Source organism: Bombina bombina, chromosome 8 (genome assembly GCF_027579735.1).
Source record: "Bombina bombina isolate aBomBom1 chromosome 8, aBomBom1.pri, whole genome shotgun sequence".
Taxonomy (NCBI): Eukaryota; Metazoa; Chordata; class Amphibia; order Anura; family Bombinatoridae; genus Bombina; species Bombina bombina.
This window is the reverse complement of record NC_069506.1, coordinates 2525094-2542657: the sequence shown is the minus strand read 5'-3', so window position 1 is coordinate 2542657 and position 17564 is coordinate 2525094. Positions and strand designations below refer to the sequence as shown.

The window sequence follows — 17564 nt, the reverse complement described above, 5'->3', positions numbered from 1 at the left end:
TGAAGACTTAAATCGGATGGAAGACCTCTTCTGCCCCGCTTGGATGAAGACTTAAATCGGATGGAAGAATTTGGCTCGGCTGGGTGAAGACGACTCAAGGTAGGGAGATCTTCAGGGGGTTAGTGTTAGGTTTTTTAAGGGGGTTTGGGTGGGTTAGAGTAGGGGTATGTGGGTGGTGGGTTGTAATGTTGGGGGGTATTGTATTTTTATTTACAGGTAAAAGAGCTGATTACTTTGGGGCAATGCCCCACAAAAAGCCCTTTTAAGGGCTGGTAAAAGAGCTGATTACTTTTGTAATTTAGAATAGGGTAGGGCATTTTATTATTTTGGGCGGCTTTTTTATTTTATTAGGGGGCTTAGATTAGGTGTAATTAGTTTAAACATCTTGTAATTTTTTTTTCTTTTCTGTAATTTAGTGTTTGTTTTTTTTGTATTATAGAATAGTTTATTTTATTGTATTTTATTTTAGCTAATTGTAGGTAATTTATTTAATTAATTTAATGATAGTGTAGTGTTAGGTGTATTTGTAACTTAGGTTTATTTTACAGTTAATTTTGTAATTATTTTAACTAGGTAGCTATTAAATAGTTATTAACTATTTAATAGCTAGTGTACCTAGTTAAAATAAATACAAAGTTGCCTGTAAAATAAATATAAATCCTAAAATAGCTACAATGTAATTATTCGTTATATTGTAGCTATATTAGGGTTTATTTTATAGGTAGTTTTAAATAGGAATAATTTATTTAATTATAGTAAATTATATTTAACTTAGGGGGTGTTAGGGTTAGACTTAGGTTTAGGGGTTAATAACTTTATTATAGTAGCGGCGACATTGGGGGCGGGAGATTAGAGGTTAATAATTGTAGGTAGGTGGCGGCGATGGTAGGGAGGGCAGATTAGGGGTTAATAAAATTTATTATAGTGTTTGTGAGGCGGGAGTGCGGCGGTTTAGGGGTTAATACATTTTTTTATAGTGGCGGCGAGGTCCGGTCAGCAGATTAGGGGTTAATAAGTGTAGGTAGGTGGCGGCGACGTTGGGGGGGGCAGATTAGGGGGTAAAAATATAATATTGGTGTCGTCGATGTTAGGGGCAGCAGATTAGGGGTTCATAGGGATAATGTAGGTGGTGGCAATGTCCGGTCGGAAGATTAGGGGTTACAATTTTTAATTATAGGGTTTGCGATGTGGGGGGGCTTCGGTTTAGGGGTTCATAGGTAGTTTATGGGTGTTAGTGTACTTTATAGCACAGTAGTTAAGAGCTTTATGTTCCCGCGTTAGCCCATAAAACTCTCAACTTCTGACTTTTTTTTGCGGTTGAAGTCTTGTTGGTAGAGGCTCTACCGCTCACTTCTTCCAAGACTCGTAATACCGGCGTTAGGCAAATGCCATAGAAAAGATAGGATACGCAATTGACGTAAGGGGATTTGCGGTAGCCTCGAGTCGCGGAAAGAAAGTGATCGGTAGACCCTTTCCTGCCTGACTCTAAATACCTGCGGGCAGTAAAAAGCAGCGTTAGGACCCCTTAACGCTGATTTTTAACCCTAACGCAGAACTCTAAATCTAGGCGTAATTTTTTTTATAAATGATGAATTTAATTAATTATAGAGAAATGATGGACAATTCAGGACTATTTTATTTGTATTCATTTATTAATTTATTTGATCATATAATATCATTATATTATATTTATTTAGATAATAATATTTGGTTTAATTTCAGGTCGGTATATGCGAACCAATTTAAACATGCTTCCAAGTTTACCGCAGCGAAGCGGGGGCTACAGGGATTATGAGAAGGATGCGCCAATAACTGTGTTAGGGTGTACACAAGCCAGGTTGGTTGGTAAGTTTTTTTTTATTAATATTTATAAATCATGACATTAGTTATTATCTGAGAGCTTACACTCTACCCAATATGTAAAAAGTGCAGGAAATAATAATTAGCTATAAAATATCTAAGCAAACAGAATTATATAGATTACAGAAAAAACAATTCTGGGTTCAAATGGTGCTAGTTTCTATAACCCAGATAACCCCTATATATATATATCAGTATAGTATCCTGTATAAATCTAAGCATTAACAGTTTGAACGTCACCCAGTTAGGCCACCACATGTGTATTTACCCAGAGGCTATATAAACACATAGGTGCAGGTAATCTCTGTAGCTCACATGGGGGTGATAGTATCTACCTTGTTATTGAACCATCTGAATCTGAGGGCGTTGTGTGACCTTTCATCTGAATACTACACAGGTCATATAGCGCTCTAGGTAGCACAAGGATGAGGTAGCATCTCCCTTAGAGCCCTGATCAGTCAGTCACTCCCTGTTGTTGCTGCTGAGTATTTCCTGGCGCCAGTGGTGGATTTAGGTTTTGTGCTGCCCTAGGCACTCAAAATTCTGCTCCCCCCCCAATGTTTTAGGCCTCTTTTCCACCTAATTTTTTTTGGGTCAGTGTGTAAAATAAAATATTTTTTTTCTCATAACAATTTAAAAGAAAATGGGCTAGCAAAACACTTGCATACAGGTAGGTTGAATTGCATGCATCTCATACCATTTCCTCCATGAGAGAAGGGAGAGAAAAGAGGGGGAGGGGAGAAAAGGGAGGGAGAGAGAAGAGAAAAGTGGGGAGGGGAAGAAGAGAGCAAGGAAGGGAGTTGAGGGAGGAAAGGAGGGAGAAAGGGAAAGAAGACGAAGGGAAGTAAAGAAGAATACACTTTGAAATAATCACTGGCCTTTACATGCAACAACATACAGTAATTACCATCATTCAAGTAAAGAAACTTTTTAAGTGTCCGTTTACTATTTACTCCATGGGTTCATGAATGCAGAGACAGCTAGCTATTAGTAGCTAACATACATTACTGCTGAGAGTTTATGATTAGACATCACATGAATGCAGAGACAGCTAGCTATTAGTAGCTAACATACATTACTGCTGAGAGTTTATTATTAAACATCACATGAATGCAGAGACAGCTAGCTATTAGTAGCTAACATACATTACTGCTGAGAGTTTATTATTAAACATCACATGAATGCAGAGACAGCTAGCTATTAGTAGATAACATACATTACTGCTGAGAGTTTATTATTAAACATCACATGAATGCAGAGACAGCTAGCTATTAGTAGCTAACATACATCACTGCTGAGAGTTTATGATTAGACATCACATGAATGCAGAGACAGCTAGCTATTAGTAGGTAACATACATTAGCACTGAGAGTTTCTGATTAGACATCACATGAATGCAGAGACAGCTAGCTATTAGTAGCTAACATACATTAGTGCTGAGAGTTTATAATTAGACATCACATGAATGCAGAGAAAGTTATCTATTAGTAGCTAACATACATTAGCGCTGAGAGTTTATTATTAGACATCACACAAATGCAGAGACAGCTATTAGTAGCTAACATACATTACTGCTGAGAGTTTATGATTAGACATCACATGAATGCAGAGACAGCTATTAGTAACTAACATACATTAGCACTGAGAGTTTATGATTAGACATAACATGAATGCAGAGAAAGCTATTAGTAGCTAACATACATTAGCACTGAGAGTTTATGATTAGACATCACATGAATACAGAGACAGCTAGCTATTAGTAGCTAACATACATTAGCACTGAGAGTTTATGATTAGACATCACACGAATGCAGAGACAGCTAGCTATTAGTAGGTAACATACATTAGCACTGAGAGTTTATGATTAGACATCACATGAATGCAGAGACAGCTAGCTATTAGTAACTAACATACATTAGCACTGAGAGTTTATGATTAGACATAACATGAATGCAGAGACAGCTAGCTATTAGTAACTAACATACATGAGCGCTGAGAGTTTATCATTAGACATCACATGAATGCAGAGACAGCTAGCTATTAGTAGCTAACATACATTAGCGCTGATAGTTTATGATTAGACATCACATGAATACAGAGACAGCTAGCTATTAGTAACTAACATACATTACTGCTGAGAGTTTATGATTAGACATCACATGAATGCAGATACAGCTAGCTATTAGTAGCTAACATACATTACTGCTGAGAGTTTATGATTAGACATCACATGAATACAGAGACAGCTAGCTATTAGTAACTAACATACATTACTGCTGAGAGTTTATGATTAGACATCACATGAATGCAGAGACAGCTAGCTTTTAGTAGCTAACATACATTAGCACTGAGAGTTTCTGATTAGACATCACATGAATGCAGAGACAGCTAGTTATTAATAGCTAACATACATTAGCGCTGAGAGTTTATGATTAGACATCACATGAATGCAGAGACAGCCAGCTATTAGTAGCTAACATACATTAGCACTGAGAGTTTATGATTAGACATCACATCAATGTAGAGAAAGCTAGCTATTAGTAGCTAACATACATTAGCACTGAGAGTTTATAATTAGACATCACATAAATGCAGAGAAAGCTAGCTATTAGTAGCTAACGTACATTAGCACTGAGAGTTTATAATTAGACATCACATGAATGCAGAGAAAGCTAGCTATTAGTAGCTAACATACATTAGCACTGAGAGTTTATAATTAGACATCACATGAATGCAGAGAAAGCTAGCTATTAGTAGCTAACATACATTAGCACTGAGAGTTTATGATTAGACATCACATGAATGCAGAGACAGCGAGCTATTAGTAGCTAACATATATTAGCGCTGAGAGTTTATGATTAGACATCACATGAATGCAGAGACAGCTAGCTATTAGTACCTAACATACATTAGCACTGAGAGTTTATGATTAGACATCACATGAATGCAGAGACAGCTAGCTATTAGTAGCTAACATACATTAGCGCTGAGAGTTTATGATTAGACATCACATGAATGCAGAGACAGCTAGCTATTAGTAGCTAACATACATTAGTACTGAGAGTTTATGATTAGACATCACGTGAATGCAGAGAAAGCTATTAGTAACTAACATACATTAGCACTGAGAGTTTATTATTAGACATCACATGAATGCAAAGACAGCTAGCTATTAGTAGCTAACATACATTAGTGCTGAGAGTTTATGATTAGACTTTACATGAATGCAGAGACAGCTATTAGTAGCTAACATACATTAGCACTGAGAGTTTATGATTAGACATCACGTGAATGCAGAGACAGCTAGCTATTAGTAGCTAACATACATTAGCACTGAGAGTTTATGATTAGACATCACATTAATGCAGATAAAGCTAGTTATTAGTAGCTAACATACATTAGCACTGAGAGTTTATGATTAGACATCACATGAATGCAGAGACAGCTAGCTATTAGTAGCTAACATACATTAGCGCTGAGAGTTTATGATTAGACATCACATGAATGCAGAGACAGCTAGCTATTAGTAGCTAACATACATTAGCGCTGAGAGTTTATGATTAGACATCACATGAATGCAGAGACAGCTAGCTATTAGTAGCTAACATACATTAGCACTGAGAGTTTATTATTAGACATCACATGAATGCAGAGAAAGCTAGTTATTAGTAGCTAACATACGTTAGCACTGAGAGTTTATTATTAGACATCACATGAATGCAGAGACAGCTAGCTATTAGTAGCTAACATACATTAGCGCTGAGAGTTTATGATTAGACATCACATGAATGCAGAGACAGCTAGCTATTTGTAGCTAACATACATTAGTGCTGAGAGTTTATGATTAGACATCACATGAATGCAGAGACAGCTAGCTATTAGTAGCTAACATACATTAGCACTGAGAGTTTATGATTAGACATCACATGAATGCAGACAGCTAGCTATTAGTAGCTAACATACATTAGCACTGAGAGTTTATTATTAGACATCACATGAATGCAGAGACAGCTAGCTATTAGTAGCTAATATACATTAGTGCTGAGAGTTTATGATTAGACATCACATGAATGCAGAGACAGCTAGCTATTAGTAGCTAACATACATTAGCACTGAGAGTTTATGATTAGACATCACACAAATGCAGAGAAAGCTAGCTATTAGTAACTAACATACATTAGCGCTGAGAGTTTATGATTAGACATCACATGAATGCAGAGAAAGCTAGCTATTAGTAACTAACATACATTAGCGCTGAGAGTTTATGATTAGACATCACATGAATGCAGAGACAGCTAGTTATTAGTAACTAACATACATTAGCGCTGAGAGTTTATGATTAGACATCACATGAATACAGGGAAAGCTATTAGTAGCTAACATACATTAGCACTGAGAGTTTATGATTAGACATCACATGAATGCAGAGAAAGCTAGCTATTAGTAGCTAACATACATTAGCACTGAGAGTTTATGATTAGACATCACATGAATGCAGAGAAAGCTAGCTATTAGTAGCTAACATACATTAGCGCTGAGAGTTTATGATTAGACATCACATGAATGCAGAGACAGCTAGTTATTAGTAACTAACATACATTAGCACTGAGAGTTTATGATTAGATATCACATGAATGCAGAGAAAGCTAACTATTAGTAGCTAACATACATTAGTGCTGAGAGTTTATGATTAGACATCACATGAATGCAGAGACAGCTAGCTATTAGTAACTAACATACATTAGCGCTGAGAGTTTATTATTAGACATCACAAGCTGATCTAACAGTGCTCAGACGCATCCAGTCTGTTAGTTTCTAAGAACTGCAATAAGCACTGCGCTTGCAGAACCACCACAGCTGACAAGGGGAGGCAGCATATCGGCACAAAGTCTTCTCCTCCAGCCTCACCTTGTAAGCACATCCCCGAGCAAGTTTCTCACTTAGAACGCTTCCACTGCAAAAATGCCAGTGGCTCTAAATGAAGCAACGGTTTATAGGAGCACTGCCTGTAAACCTTAATCAGGGCACGTGCCTTGTCTTCTCTGTAAAAGCCTGCACTTTATTGCTCACTGTACTGTGTGCCGGCTTTTAGATAGAGGATAGGGCAGATGTACTTCCCCTTCCAATTCTGCTGCCCTAGGCACCGGCCTTGTTAGCCTAGGCCAGAATACGCCCCTGCCTGGCGCAGACGGCACTTCTACGTTTACATGATCTTAGATGTTGGTTTTGTTCTTTTGTCCATATGTCTTTGCATGAACTGAGATTTTATATCACCTTATATTTATGGAACATTTTACCAGATAGCTCTGGGGTAGTTTATGCGCCCCTTACTCATTTGCACGTTTCATGTCACTGGGCCTCGTACCTAGCTCGTAGCCCAATCTAGATGAACGCACTGATGCCTTACACTGTGGCTTCTTTTTTTTTCTCTGTCCTTTTTAAACATTTCCTCTGATAAACTAAATATATATGACCCAAAATAACCAATTTACACTCAAATTCAGTTTGCGCAAATCAACATGAAGGTTTTCTTTTTACAGAATGACCTATTGTTTCATATCATGCTTTATTAGTCAGTAACAATACATATGACCTATTGTTTCATATGATGCTTTATTAGTCAGTAACATTACATATGACTTATTGTTTCATATAATACTTTATTAGTCAGTAACAATACATATGACTTATTGTTTCATATGAAGCTTTATTAGTCAGTAACTATACATATGACCTATTGTTTCATGTGATGCTTTATTAGTAACAATACATATGACCTATTGTTTCATGTGATGCTTTATTAGTCAGTAACTATACATATGACTTATTGTTTCATATAATACTTTATTAGTCAGTAACAATACATATGACTTATTGTTTCATATGAAGCTTTATTAGTCAGTAACAATACATATGACCTATTGTTTCATGTGATGCTTTATTAGTCAGTAACATTACATATGACTTATTGTTTCATATAATACTTTATTAGTCAGTAACAATAAATATGACTTATTGTTTCATGTGATGCTTTATTAGTCAGTAACAATACATATGACGTATTGTTTCATATGATGCTTTATTAGTCAGTTACTATACATATGACCTATTGTTTCATATAATGCTTTATTAGTCAGTAACTATACATATGACCTATTGTTTCATGTGATGCTTTATTAGTTAGTAACAATACATATGACCTATTGTTTCATGTGATGCTTTATTAGTCAGTAACAATACATATGAACTATTGTTTCATATAATGCTTTATTAGTCAGTAACTATACATATGACCTATTGTTTCATGTGATGCTTTATTAGTTAGTAACAATACATATGACCTATTGTTTCATGTGATGCTTTATTAGTCAGTAACAATACATATGACTTATTGTTTCATATGATGCTTTATTAGTCAGTAACAATACATACGACTTATTGTTTCATATGATGCTTTATTAGTCAGTAACAATACATATGACCTATTGTTTCATGTGATGCTTTATTAGTCAGTAACAATACATATGACCTATTGTTTCATATAATGCTTTATTAGTCAGTAACAATACATATGACCTATTGTTTCATATAATGCTTTATTAGTCAGTAACAATACATATGACCTATTGTTTCATATAATGCTTTATTAGTCAGTAACAATACATATGACCTATTGTTTCATGTGATGCTTTATTAGTCAGTAACAATACATATGACTTATTGTTTCATGTAATGCTTTATTAGTCAGTAACAATACATATGACTTATTGTTTCATATGATGCTTTATTAGTCAGTAACAATACATATGACTTATTGTTTCATATGATGCTTTATTAGTTAGTAACTATACATATGACTTATTGTTTCATATAATACTTTATTAGTCAGTAACAATACATATGACTTATTGTTTCATATGATGCTTTATTAGTCAGTAACAATACATATGACCTATTGTTTCATGTTATGATGTATTAGTCAGTAACAATACATATGACCTATTGTTTCATGTGATGATTTATTAGTCAGTTACACTACATATGACTTATTGTTTCATATGATGATTTATTAGTCAGTAACTACAGGGAGTGCAGAATTATTAGGCAAATGAGTATTTTGACCACATCATCCTCTTTATGCATGTTGTCTTACTCCAAGCTGTATAGGCTCGAAAGCCTACTACCAATTAAGCATATTAGGTGATGTGCATCTCTGTAATGAAAAGGGGTGTGGTCTAATGACATCAACACCCTATATCAGGTGTGCATAATTATTAGGCAACTTCCTTTCCTTTGGCAAAATGGGTCAAAAGAAGGACTTGACAGGCTCAGAAAAGTCAAAAATAGTGAGATATCTTGCAGAGGGATGCAGCACTCTTAAAATTGCAAAGCTTCTGAAGCGTGATCATCGAACAATCAAGCGTTTCATTCAAAATAGTCAACAGGGTCGCAAGAAGCGTGTGGAAAAACCAAGGCGCAAAATAACTGCCCATGAACTGAGAAAAGTCAAGCGTGCAGCTGCCAAGATGCCACTTGCCACCAGTTTGGCCATATTTCAGAGCTGCAACATCACTGAAGTGCCCAAAAGCACAAGGTGTGCAATACTTAGAGACATGGCCAAGGTAAGAAAGGCTGAAAGACGACCACCACTGAACAAGACACACAAGCTGAAACGTCAAGACTGGGCCAAGAAATATCTCAAGACTGATTTTTCTAAGGTTTTATGGACTGATGAAATGAGAGTGAGTCTTGATGGGCCAGATGGATGGGCCCGTGGCTGGATTGGTAAAGGGCAGAGAGCTCCAGTCCGACTCAGACGCCAGCAAGGTGGAGGTGGAGTACTGGTTTGGGCTGGTATCATTAAAGATGAGCTTGTGGGGCCTTTTCGGGTTGAGGATGGAGTCAAGCTCAACTCCCAGTCCTACTGCCAGTTTCTGGAAGACACCTTCTTCAAGCAGTGGTACAGGAAGAAGTCTGCATCCTTCAAGAAAAACTTGATTTTCATGCAGGACAATGCTCCATCACACGCGTCCAAGTACTCCCCAGCGTGGCTGGCAAGAAAGGGTATAAAAGAAGAAAATCTAATGACATGGCCTCCTTGTTAACCTGATCTGAACCCCATTGAGAACCTGTGGTCCATCATCAAATGTGAGATTTACAAGGAGGGAAAACAGTACACCTCTCTGAACAGTGTTTGGGAGGCTGTGGTTGCTGCTGCACGCAATGTTGATGGTGAACAGATCAAAACACTGACAGAATCCATGGATGGCAGGCTTTTGAGTGTCCTTGCAAAGAAAGGTGGCTATATTGGTCACTGATTTGTTTTTGTTTTGTTTTTGAATGTCAGAAATGTATATTTGTGAATGTTGAGATGTTATATTGGTTTCACTGGTAAAAATACATAATTGAAATGGGTATATATTTGTTTTTTGTTAAGTTGCCTAATAATTATGCACAGTAATAGTCACCTGCACACACAGATATCCCCCTAAAATAGCTAAAACTAAAAACAAACTAAAAACTACTTCCAAAAATATTCAGCTTTGATATTAATGAGTTTTTTGGGTTCATTGAGAACATGGTTGTTGTTCAATAATAAAATTAATCCTCAAAAATACAACTTGCCTAATAATTCTGCACTCCCTGTATACATATGACTTATTGTTTCATATTGATGATTTATTAGTTAGTAACAATACATATGACTTATTGTTTCATATAATACTTTATTAGTCAGTAACAATACATATGACTTATTGTTTCATATGATGCTTTATTAGTCAGTAACAATACATATGACCTATTGTTTCATGTTATGATGTATTAGTCAGTAACAATACATATGACCTATTGTTTCATATAATGCTTTATTAGTCAGTTACACTACATATGACTTATTGTTTCATATGATGATTTATTAGTCAGTAACAATACATATGACTTATTGTTTCATATGATGATTTATTAGTCAGTAACAATACATATGACCTATTGTTTCATATAATGCTTTATTAGTCAGTTACACTACATATGACTTATTGTTTCATATGATGATTTATTAGTCAATAACTATACATATGACTTATTGTTTCATATGATGATTTATTAGTCAGTAACAATACATATGACTTATTGTTTCATATGATGATTTATTAGTCAGTAACAATACATATGACCTATTGTTTCATATAATGCTTTATTAGTCAGTAACTATACATATGACTTATTGTTTCATATGATGCTTTATTAGTCAGTAACTATACATATGACTTATTGTTTCATATGATGATTTATTAGTTAGTAACAATACATATGACCTATTGTTTCATATGATGCTTTATTAGTCAGTAACAATACATATGACTTATTGTTTCATGTGATGATTTATTAGTCAGTAACAATACATATGACTTATTGTTTCATATAATACTTTATTAGTCAGTAACAATACATATGACTTATTGTTTCATATGATGCTTTATTAGTCAGTAACAATACATATGACTTATTGTTTCATGTGATGATTTATTAGTCAGTAACAATACATATGACCTATTGTTTCATGTGATGATTTATTAGTCAGTAACAATACATATGACTTATTGTTTCATATGATGCTTTATTAGTCAGTAACAATACATATGACTTATTGTTTCATATGATGCTTTATTAGTCAGTAACAATACATATGACTTATTGTTTCAGGTGAAGCTTTATTAGAGAGTAACACTGTGGTGGACTTTATCTATTCCTCGCCATCATTGCGTTGTGTACAGACGGCGCACCACATTCTGAAAGGTGAGATACCAGTCACTTGCTAAATAATAGATAATAAATAATACTTTAAGCAGATAGATTTGTTATAGGACCGTCCTCATTTGACTCTGTTGTTTTTTTTTACACATAATAATCATTGGGCTGTGATCTCTAATTGCAAGATATTTACTTAAAGGGTGGGTGATTTATGGGATATGTGTATATATTAGGTTGTCCTGATAGTTAAATGGATAGAGAGGTCGTATTTAAAGTGTGCATGTGTGCAGTTTAATTTAAAATAAAAGCATTTTTTGCAATATTTGTTCAATATCAAATATAAATCTAGTAAAATGTATTAGTGTTTTTCAGCTGCATACGCACATATGCTTTGAGGGCCCTGTTCCACTGCCAGCTTTCTGAGCTTGAATACTGGTGCACTAGCACTCACAGCATATGTGCATATGCTGCTGAAAACCAACTTTTACTAGATGCATTTTTAATAATGAAAATATACAAACAACTAAACATTTTATATAGAAAGATATTTACTTTTACTTTAAGCTGAGAAACTTCAGAAGCAAATATGGGCAGACTGTAAAAAACCATCTCCTGCTCTGACAACAGCATTTCACTAAAGAATTCCTACACAATCGTATAAAATGTTTATATTTTAGCAGGCAGTATGTATCAGATGAGTGCATGTAGCAGGGAGTATGTATCAGATGAGTGCATGTAGCAGGGAGTAGGTATCAGATGAGTGCATGTAGCAGGGAGTATGTATCAGATGAGTGCATGTAGCAGGGAGTATGTATCAGATGAGTGCATGTAGCAGGGAGTATGTATCAGATGAGTGCATGTAGCAGGGAGTATGTATCAGATGAGTGCATGTAGCAGGAAGTATGTATCAGATGAGTGCATGTAGCAGGAAGTATGTATCAGATGAGTGCATGTAGCAGGGAGTATGTATCAGATGAGTGCATGTAGCAGGGAGTATGTATCAGATGAGTGCATGTAGCAGGGAGTATGTATCAGATGAGTGCATGTAGCAGGGAGTATGTATCAGATGAGTGCATGTAGCAGGGAGTATGTATCAGATTATTGCAAGTAGCACGGAGAATGTATCAGATGAGTGCATGTAGCAGGCAGTATGTATCAGATGAGTGCATGTAGCAGGGAGTATGTATCAGATGAGTGCATGTAGCAGGGAGTATGTATCAGATTATTGCAAGTAGCACGGAGTATGTATCAGATGAGTGCATGTAGCAGGCATTATGTATCAGATGAGTGCATGTAGCAGGGAGTATATATCAGATGAGTGCATGTAGCAGGGAGTATATATCAGATTATTGCAAGTAGCAGGGAGTATGTATCAGATGAGTGCATGTAGCAGGGAGTATGTATCAGATGAGTGCATGTAGCTGGAAGTATGTATCAGATGAGTGCATGTAGCAGGGAGTATGTATCAGATGAGTGCATGTAGCAGGACGTATGTATCAGATGAGTGCATGTAGCAGGGAGTATGTATCAGATGAGTGCACTTAGCAGGCAGTATGTATCAGATGAGTGCATGTAGCAGGGAGTATGTATCAGATGAGTGCATGTAGCAGGAAGAATGTATCAGATGAGTGCATGTAGCAGGAAGAATGTATCAGATGAGTGCATGTAGCAGGGAGTATGTATCAGATGAGTGCATGTAGCAGGGAGTATGTATCAGATGAGTGCATGTAGCAGGGAGTATGTATCAGATGAGTGCATGTAGCAGGGAGTATGTATCAGATTATTGCAAGTAGCAGGGAGTATGTATCAGATGAGTGCATGTAGCAGGCAGTATGTATCAGATGAGTGCATGTAGCAGGGAGTATGTATCAGATGAGTGCATGTAGCAGGGAGTATGTATCAGATTATTGCAAGTAGCACAGAGTATGTATCAGATGAGTGCATGTAGCAGGCAGTATGTATCAGATGAGTGCATGTAGCAGGGAGTATATATCAGATGAGTGCATGTAGCAGGGAGTATATATCAGATTATTGCAAGTAGCAGGGAGTATGTATCAGATAAGTGCATGTAGCAGGGAGTATGTATCAGATGAGTGCATGTAGCAGGGAGTATGTATCAGATGAGTGCAAGTAGCAGGGAGTATGTATCAGATAAGTGCATGTAGCAGGGAGTATGTATCAGATAAGTGCATGTAGCAGGGAGTATGTATCAGATGAGTGCATGTAGCAGGGAGTATGTATCAGATGAGTGCATGTAGCAGGGAGTATGTATCAGATGAGTGCATGTAGCAGGCAGTATGTATCAGATGAGTGCATGTAGCAGGGAGTATGTATCAGATTATTGCAAGTAGCACGGAGTATGTATCAGATGAGTGCATGTAGCAGGCAGTATGTATCAGATGAGTGCATGTAGCAGGGAGTATATATCAGATGAGTGCATGTAGCAGGGAGTATATATCAGATTATTGCAAGTAGCAGGGAGTATGTATCAGATGAGTGCATGTAGCAGGGAGTATGTATCAGATCATTGCAAGTAGCAGGGAGTATGTATCAGATGAGTGCATGTAGCAGGGAGTATGTATCAGATGAGTGCATGTAGCAAGAAGAATGTATCAGATGAGTGCATGTAGCAGGGAGTATGTATCAGATGAGTGCAAGTAGCAGGCAGTATGTATCAGATGAGTGCATGTAGCAGGGAGTATGTATCAGATGAGTGCATGTAGCAGGGAGTATGTATCAAATGAGTGCATGTAGCAAGGAGTATGTATCAGATGAGCAAATGTAGCAGGGAGAATGTATCAGATGAGTTCATGTAGCAGGGAGTATATATCAGATTATTGCAAGTAGCAGGGAGTATGTATCAGATCAGTGCATGTAGCAGGGAGTATGTATCAGATTATTGCAAGTAGCAGGGAGTATGTATCAGATGAGTGCATGTAGCAGGGAGTATGTATCAGATGAGTGCATGTAGCAGGGAGAATGTATCAGATGAGTGCATGTAGCAGGGAGTATATATCAGATGAGTGCATGTAGCAGGGAGTATATATCAGATTTTTGCAAGTAGCAGGGAGTATGTATCAGATTATTGCAAGTAGCAGGGAGTATGTATCAGATGAGTGCATGTAGCAGGGAGTATGTATCAGATGAGTGCATGTAGCAGGAAGAATGTATCAGATGAGTGCATGTAGCAGGGAGTATGTATCAGATGAGTGCAAGTAGCAGGCAGTATGTATCAGATGAGTGCATGTAGCAGGGAGTATGTATCAGATGAGTGCATGTAGCAGGGAGTATGTATCAGATGAGTGCATGTAGCAGGGAGAATGTATCAGATGAGTGCATGTAGCAGGGAGTATATATCAGATTATTGCAAGTAGCAGAGAGGATGTATCAGATGAGTGCATGTAGCAGGGAGTATGTATCAGATTATTGCAAGTAGCAGGGAGTATGTATCAGATGAGTGCATGTAGCAGGGAGTATGTATCAGATGAGTGCATGTAGCAGGGAGAATGTATCAGATGAGTGCAAGTAGCAGGCAGTATGTATCAGATGAGTGCATGTAGCAGGGAGTATGTATCAGATGAGTGCATGTAGCAGGGAGTATGTATCAGATGAGTGCATGTAGCAGGGAGTATGCATCAGATTATTGCAAGTAGCAGGGAGTATGTATCAGATGAGTGCAAGTAGCAGGCAGTATGTATCAGATGAGTGCATGTAGCAGGGAGTATGTATCAGATGAGTGCATGTAGCAGGGAGTATGTATCAGATGAGTGCATGTAGCAGGCAGTATGTATCAGATGAGTGCATGTAGCAGGGAGTATATATCAGATGAGTGCATGTAGCAGGGAGTATGTATCAGATGAGTGCATGTAGCAGGGAGTATGTATCGGATGAGTGCATGTAGCAGGGAGTATGTATCAAATGAGTGCATGTAGCAGGGAGTATGTATCAGATGAGTGCATGTAGCAGGGAGTATGTATCAGATGAGTGCATGTAGCAGGGAGTATGTATCAGATGAGTGCATGTAGCTGGAAGTATGTATCAGATGAGTGCATGTAGCAGGGAGTATGTATCAGATGAGTGCATGTAGCAGGGAGTATGTATCAGATAAGTGCATGTAGCAGGGAGTATGTATCAGATGAGTGCATGTAGCTGGAAGTATGTATCAGATGAGTGCATGTAGCAGGGAGTATGTATCAGATGAGTGCATGTAGCAGGACGTATGTATCAGATGAGTGCATGTAGCAGGGAGTATGTATCAGATGAGTGCACTTAGCAGGCAGTATGTATCAGATGAGTGCATGTAGCAGGGAGTATGTATCAGATGAGTGCATGTAGCAGGAAGAATGTATCAGATGAGTGCATGTAGCAGGAAGAATGTATCAGATGAGTGCATGTAGCAGGGAGTATGTATCAGATGAGTGCATGTAGCAGGGAGTATGTATCAGATGAGTGCATGTAGCAGGGAGTATGTATCAGATGAGTGCATGTAGCAGGGAGTATGTATCAGATTATTGCAAGTAGCAGGGAGTATGTATCAGATGAGTGCATGTAGCAGGCAGTATGTATCAGATGAGTGCATGTAGCAGGGAGTATGTATCAGATGAGTGCATGTAGCAGGGAGTATGTATCAGATTATTGCAAGTAGCACAGAGTATGTATCAGATGAGTGCATGTAGCAGGCAGTATGTATCAGATGAGTGCATGTAGCAGGGAGTATATATCAGATGAGTGCATGTAGCAGGGAGTATATATCAGATTATTGCAAGTAGCAGGGAGTATGTATCAGATAAGTGCATGTAGCAGGGAGTATGTATCAGATGAGTGCATGTAGCAGGGAGTATGTATCAGATGAGTGCAAGTAGCAGGGAGTATGTATCAGATAAGTGCATGTAGCAGGGAGTATGTATCAGATAAGTGCATGTAGCAGGGAGTATGTATCAGATGAGTGCATGTAGCAGGGAGTATGTATCAGATGAGTGCATGTAGCAGGGAGTATGTATCAGATGAGTGCATGTAGCAGGCAGTATGTATCAGATGAGTGCATGTAGCAGGGAGTATGTATCAGATTATTGCAAGTAGCACGGAGTATGTATCAGATGAGTGCATGTAGCAGGCAGTATGTATCAGATGAGTGCATGTAGCAGGGAGTATATATCAGATGAGTGCATGTAGCAGGGAGTATATATCAGATTATTGCAAGTAGCAGGGAGTATGTATCAGATGAGTGCATGTAGCAGGGAGTATGTATCAGATCATTGCAAGTAGCAGGGAGTATGTATCAGATGAGTGCATGTAGCAGGGAGTATGTATCAGATGAGTGCATGTAGCAAGAAGAATGTATCAGATGAGTGCATGTAGCAGGGAGTATGTATCAGATGAGTGCAAGTAGCAGGCAGTATGTATCAGATGAGTGCATGTAGCAGGGAGTATGTATCAGATGAGTGCATGTAGCAGGGAGTATGTATCAAATGAGTGCATGTAGCAAGGAGTATGTATCAGATGAGCAAATGTAGCAGGGAGAATGTATCAGATGAGTTCATGTAGCAGGGAGTATATATCAGATTATTGCAAGTAGCAGGGAGTATGTATCAGATCAGTGCATGTAGCAGGGAGTATGTATCAGATTATTGCAAGTAGCAGGGAGTATGTATCAGATGAGTGCATGTAGCAGGGAGTATGTATCAGATGAGTGCATGTAGCAGGGAGAATGTATCAGATGAGTGCATGTAGCAGGGAGTATATATCAGATGAGTGCATGTAGCAGGGAGTATATATCAGATTTTTGCAAGTAGCAGGGAGTATGTATCAGATTATTGCAAGTAGCAGGGAGTATGTATCAGATGAGTGCATGTAGCAGGGAGTATGTATCAGATGAGTGCATGTAGCAGGAAGAATGTATCAGATGAGTGCATGTAGCAGGGAGTATGTATCAGATGAGTGCAAGTAGCAGG

The 17564-nt window shown here is 37.6% G+C and overlaps 1 protein-coding gene across 2 annotated transcripts in view; it reads left to right on the top strand.

Moving 5' to 3' along the window:
- The window catches only part of UBASH3B (ubiquitin associated and SH3 domain containing B), a 477436-nt gene that overhangs the window by 390515 nt on the left and 69357 nt on the right, over positions 1-17564 (top strand). For both annotated transcript variants that reach the window (XM_053690105.1, XM_053690104.1), the window contains exons 9-10: positions 1723-1845; positions 11566-11658. In XM_053690105.1, coding sequence (XP_053546080.1) covers positions 1723-1845; positions 11566-11658 — 216 coding nt within the window. The remainder of the gene's footprint in view (positions 1-1722; positions 1846-11565; positions 11659-17564) is intronic.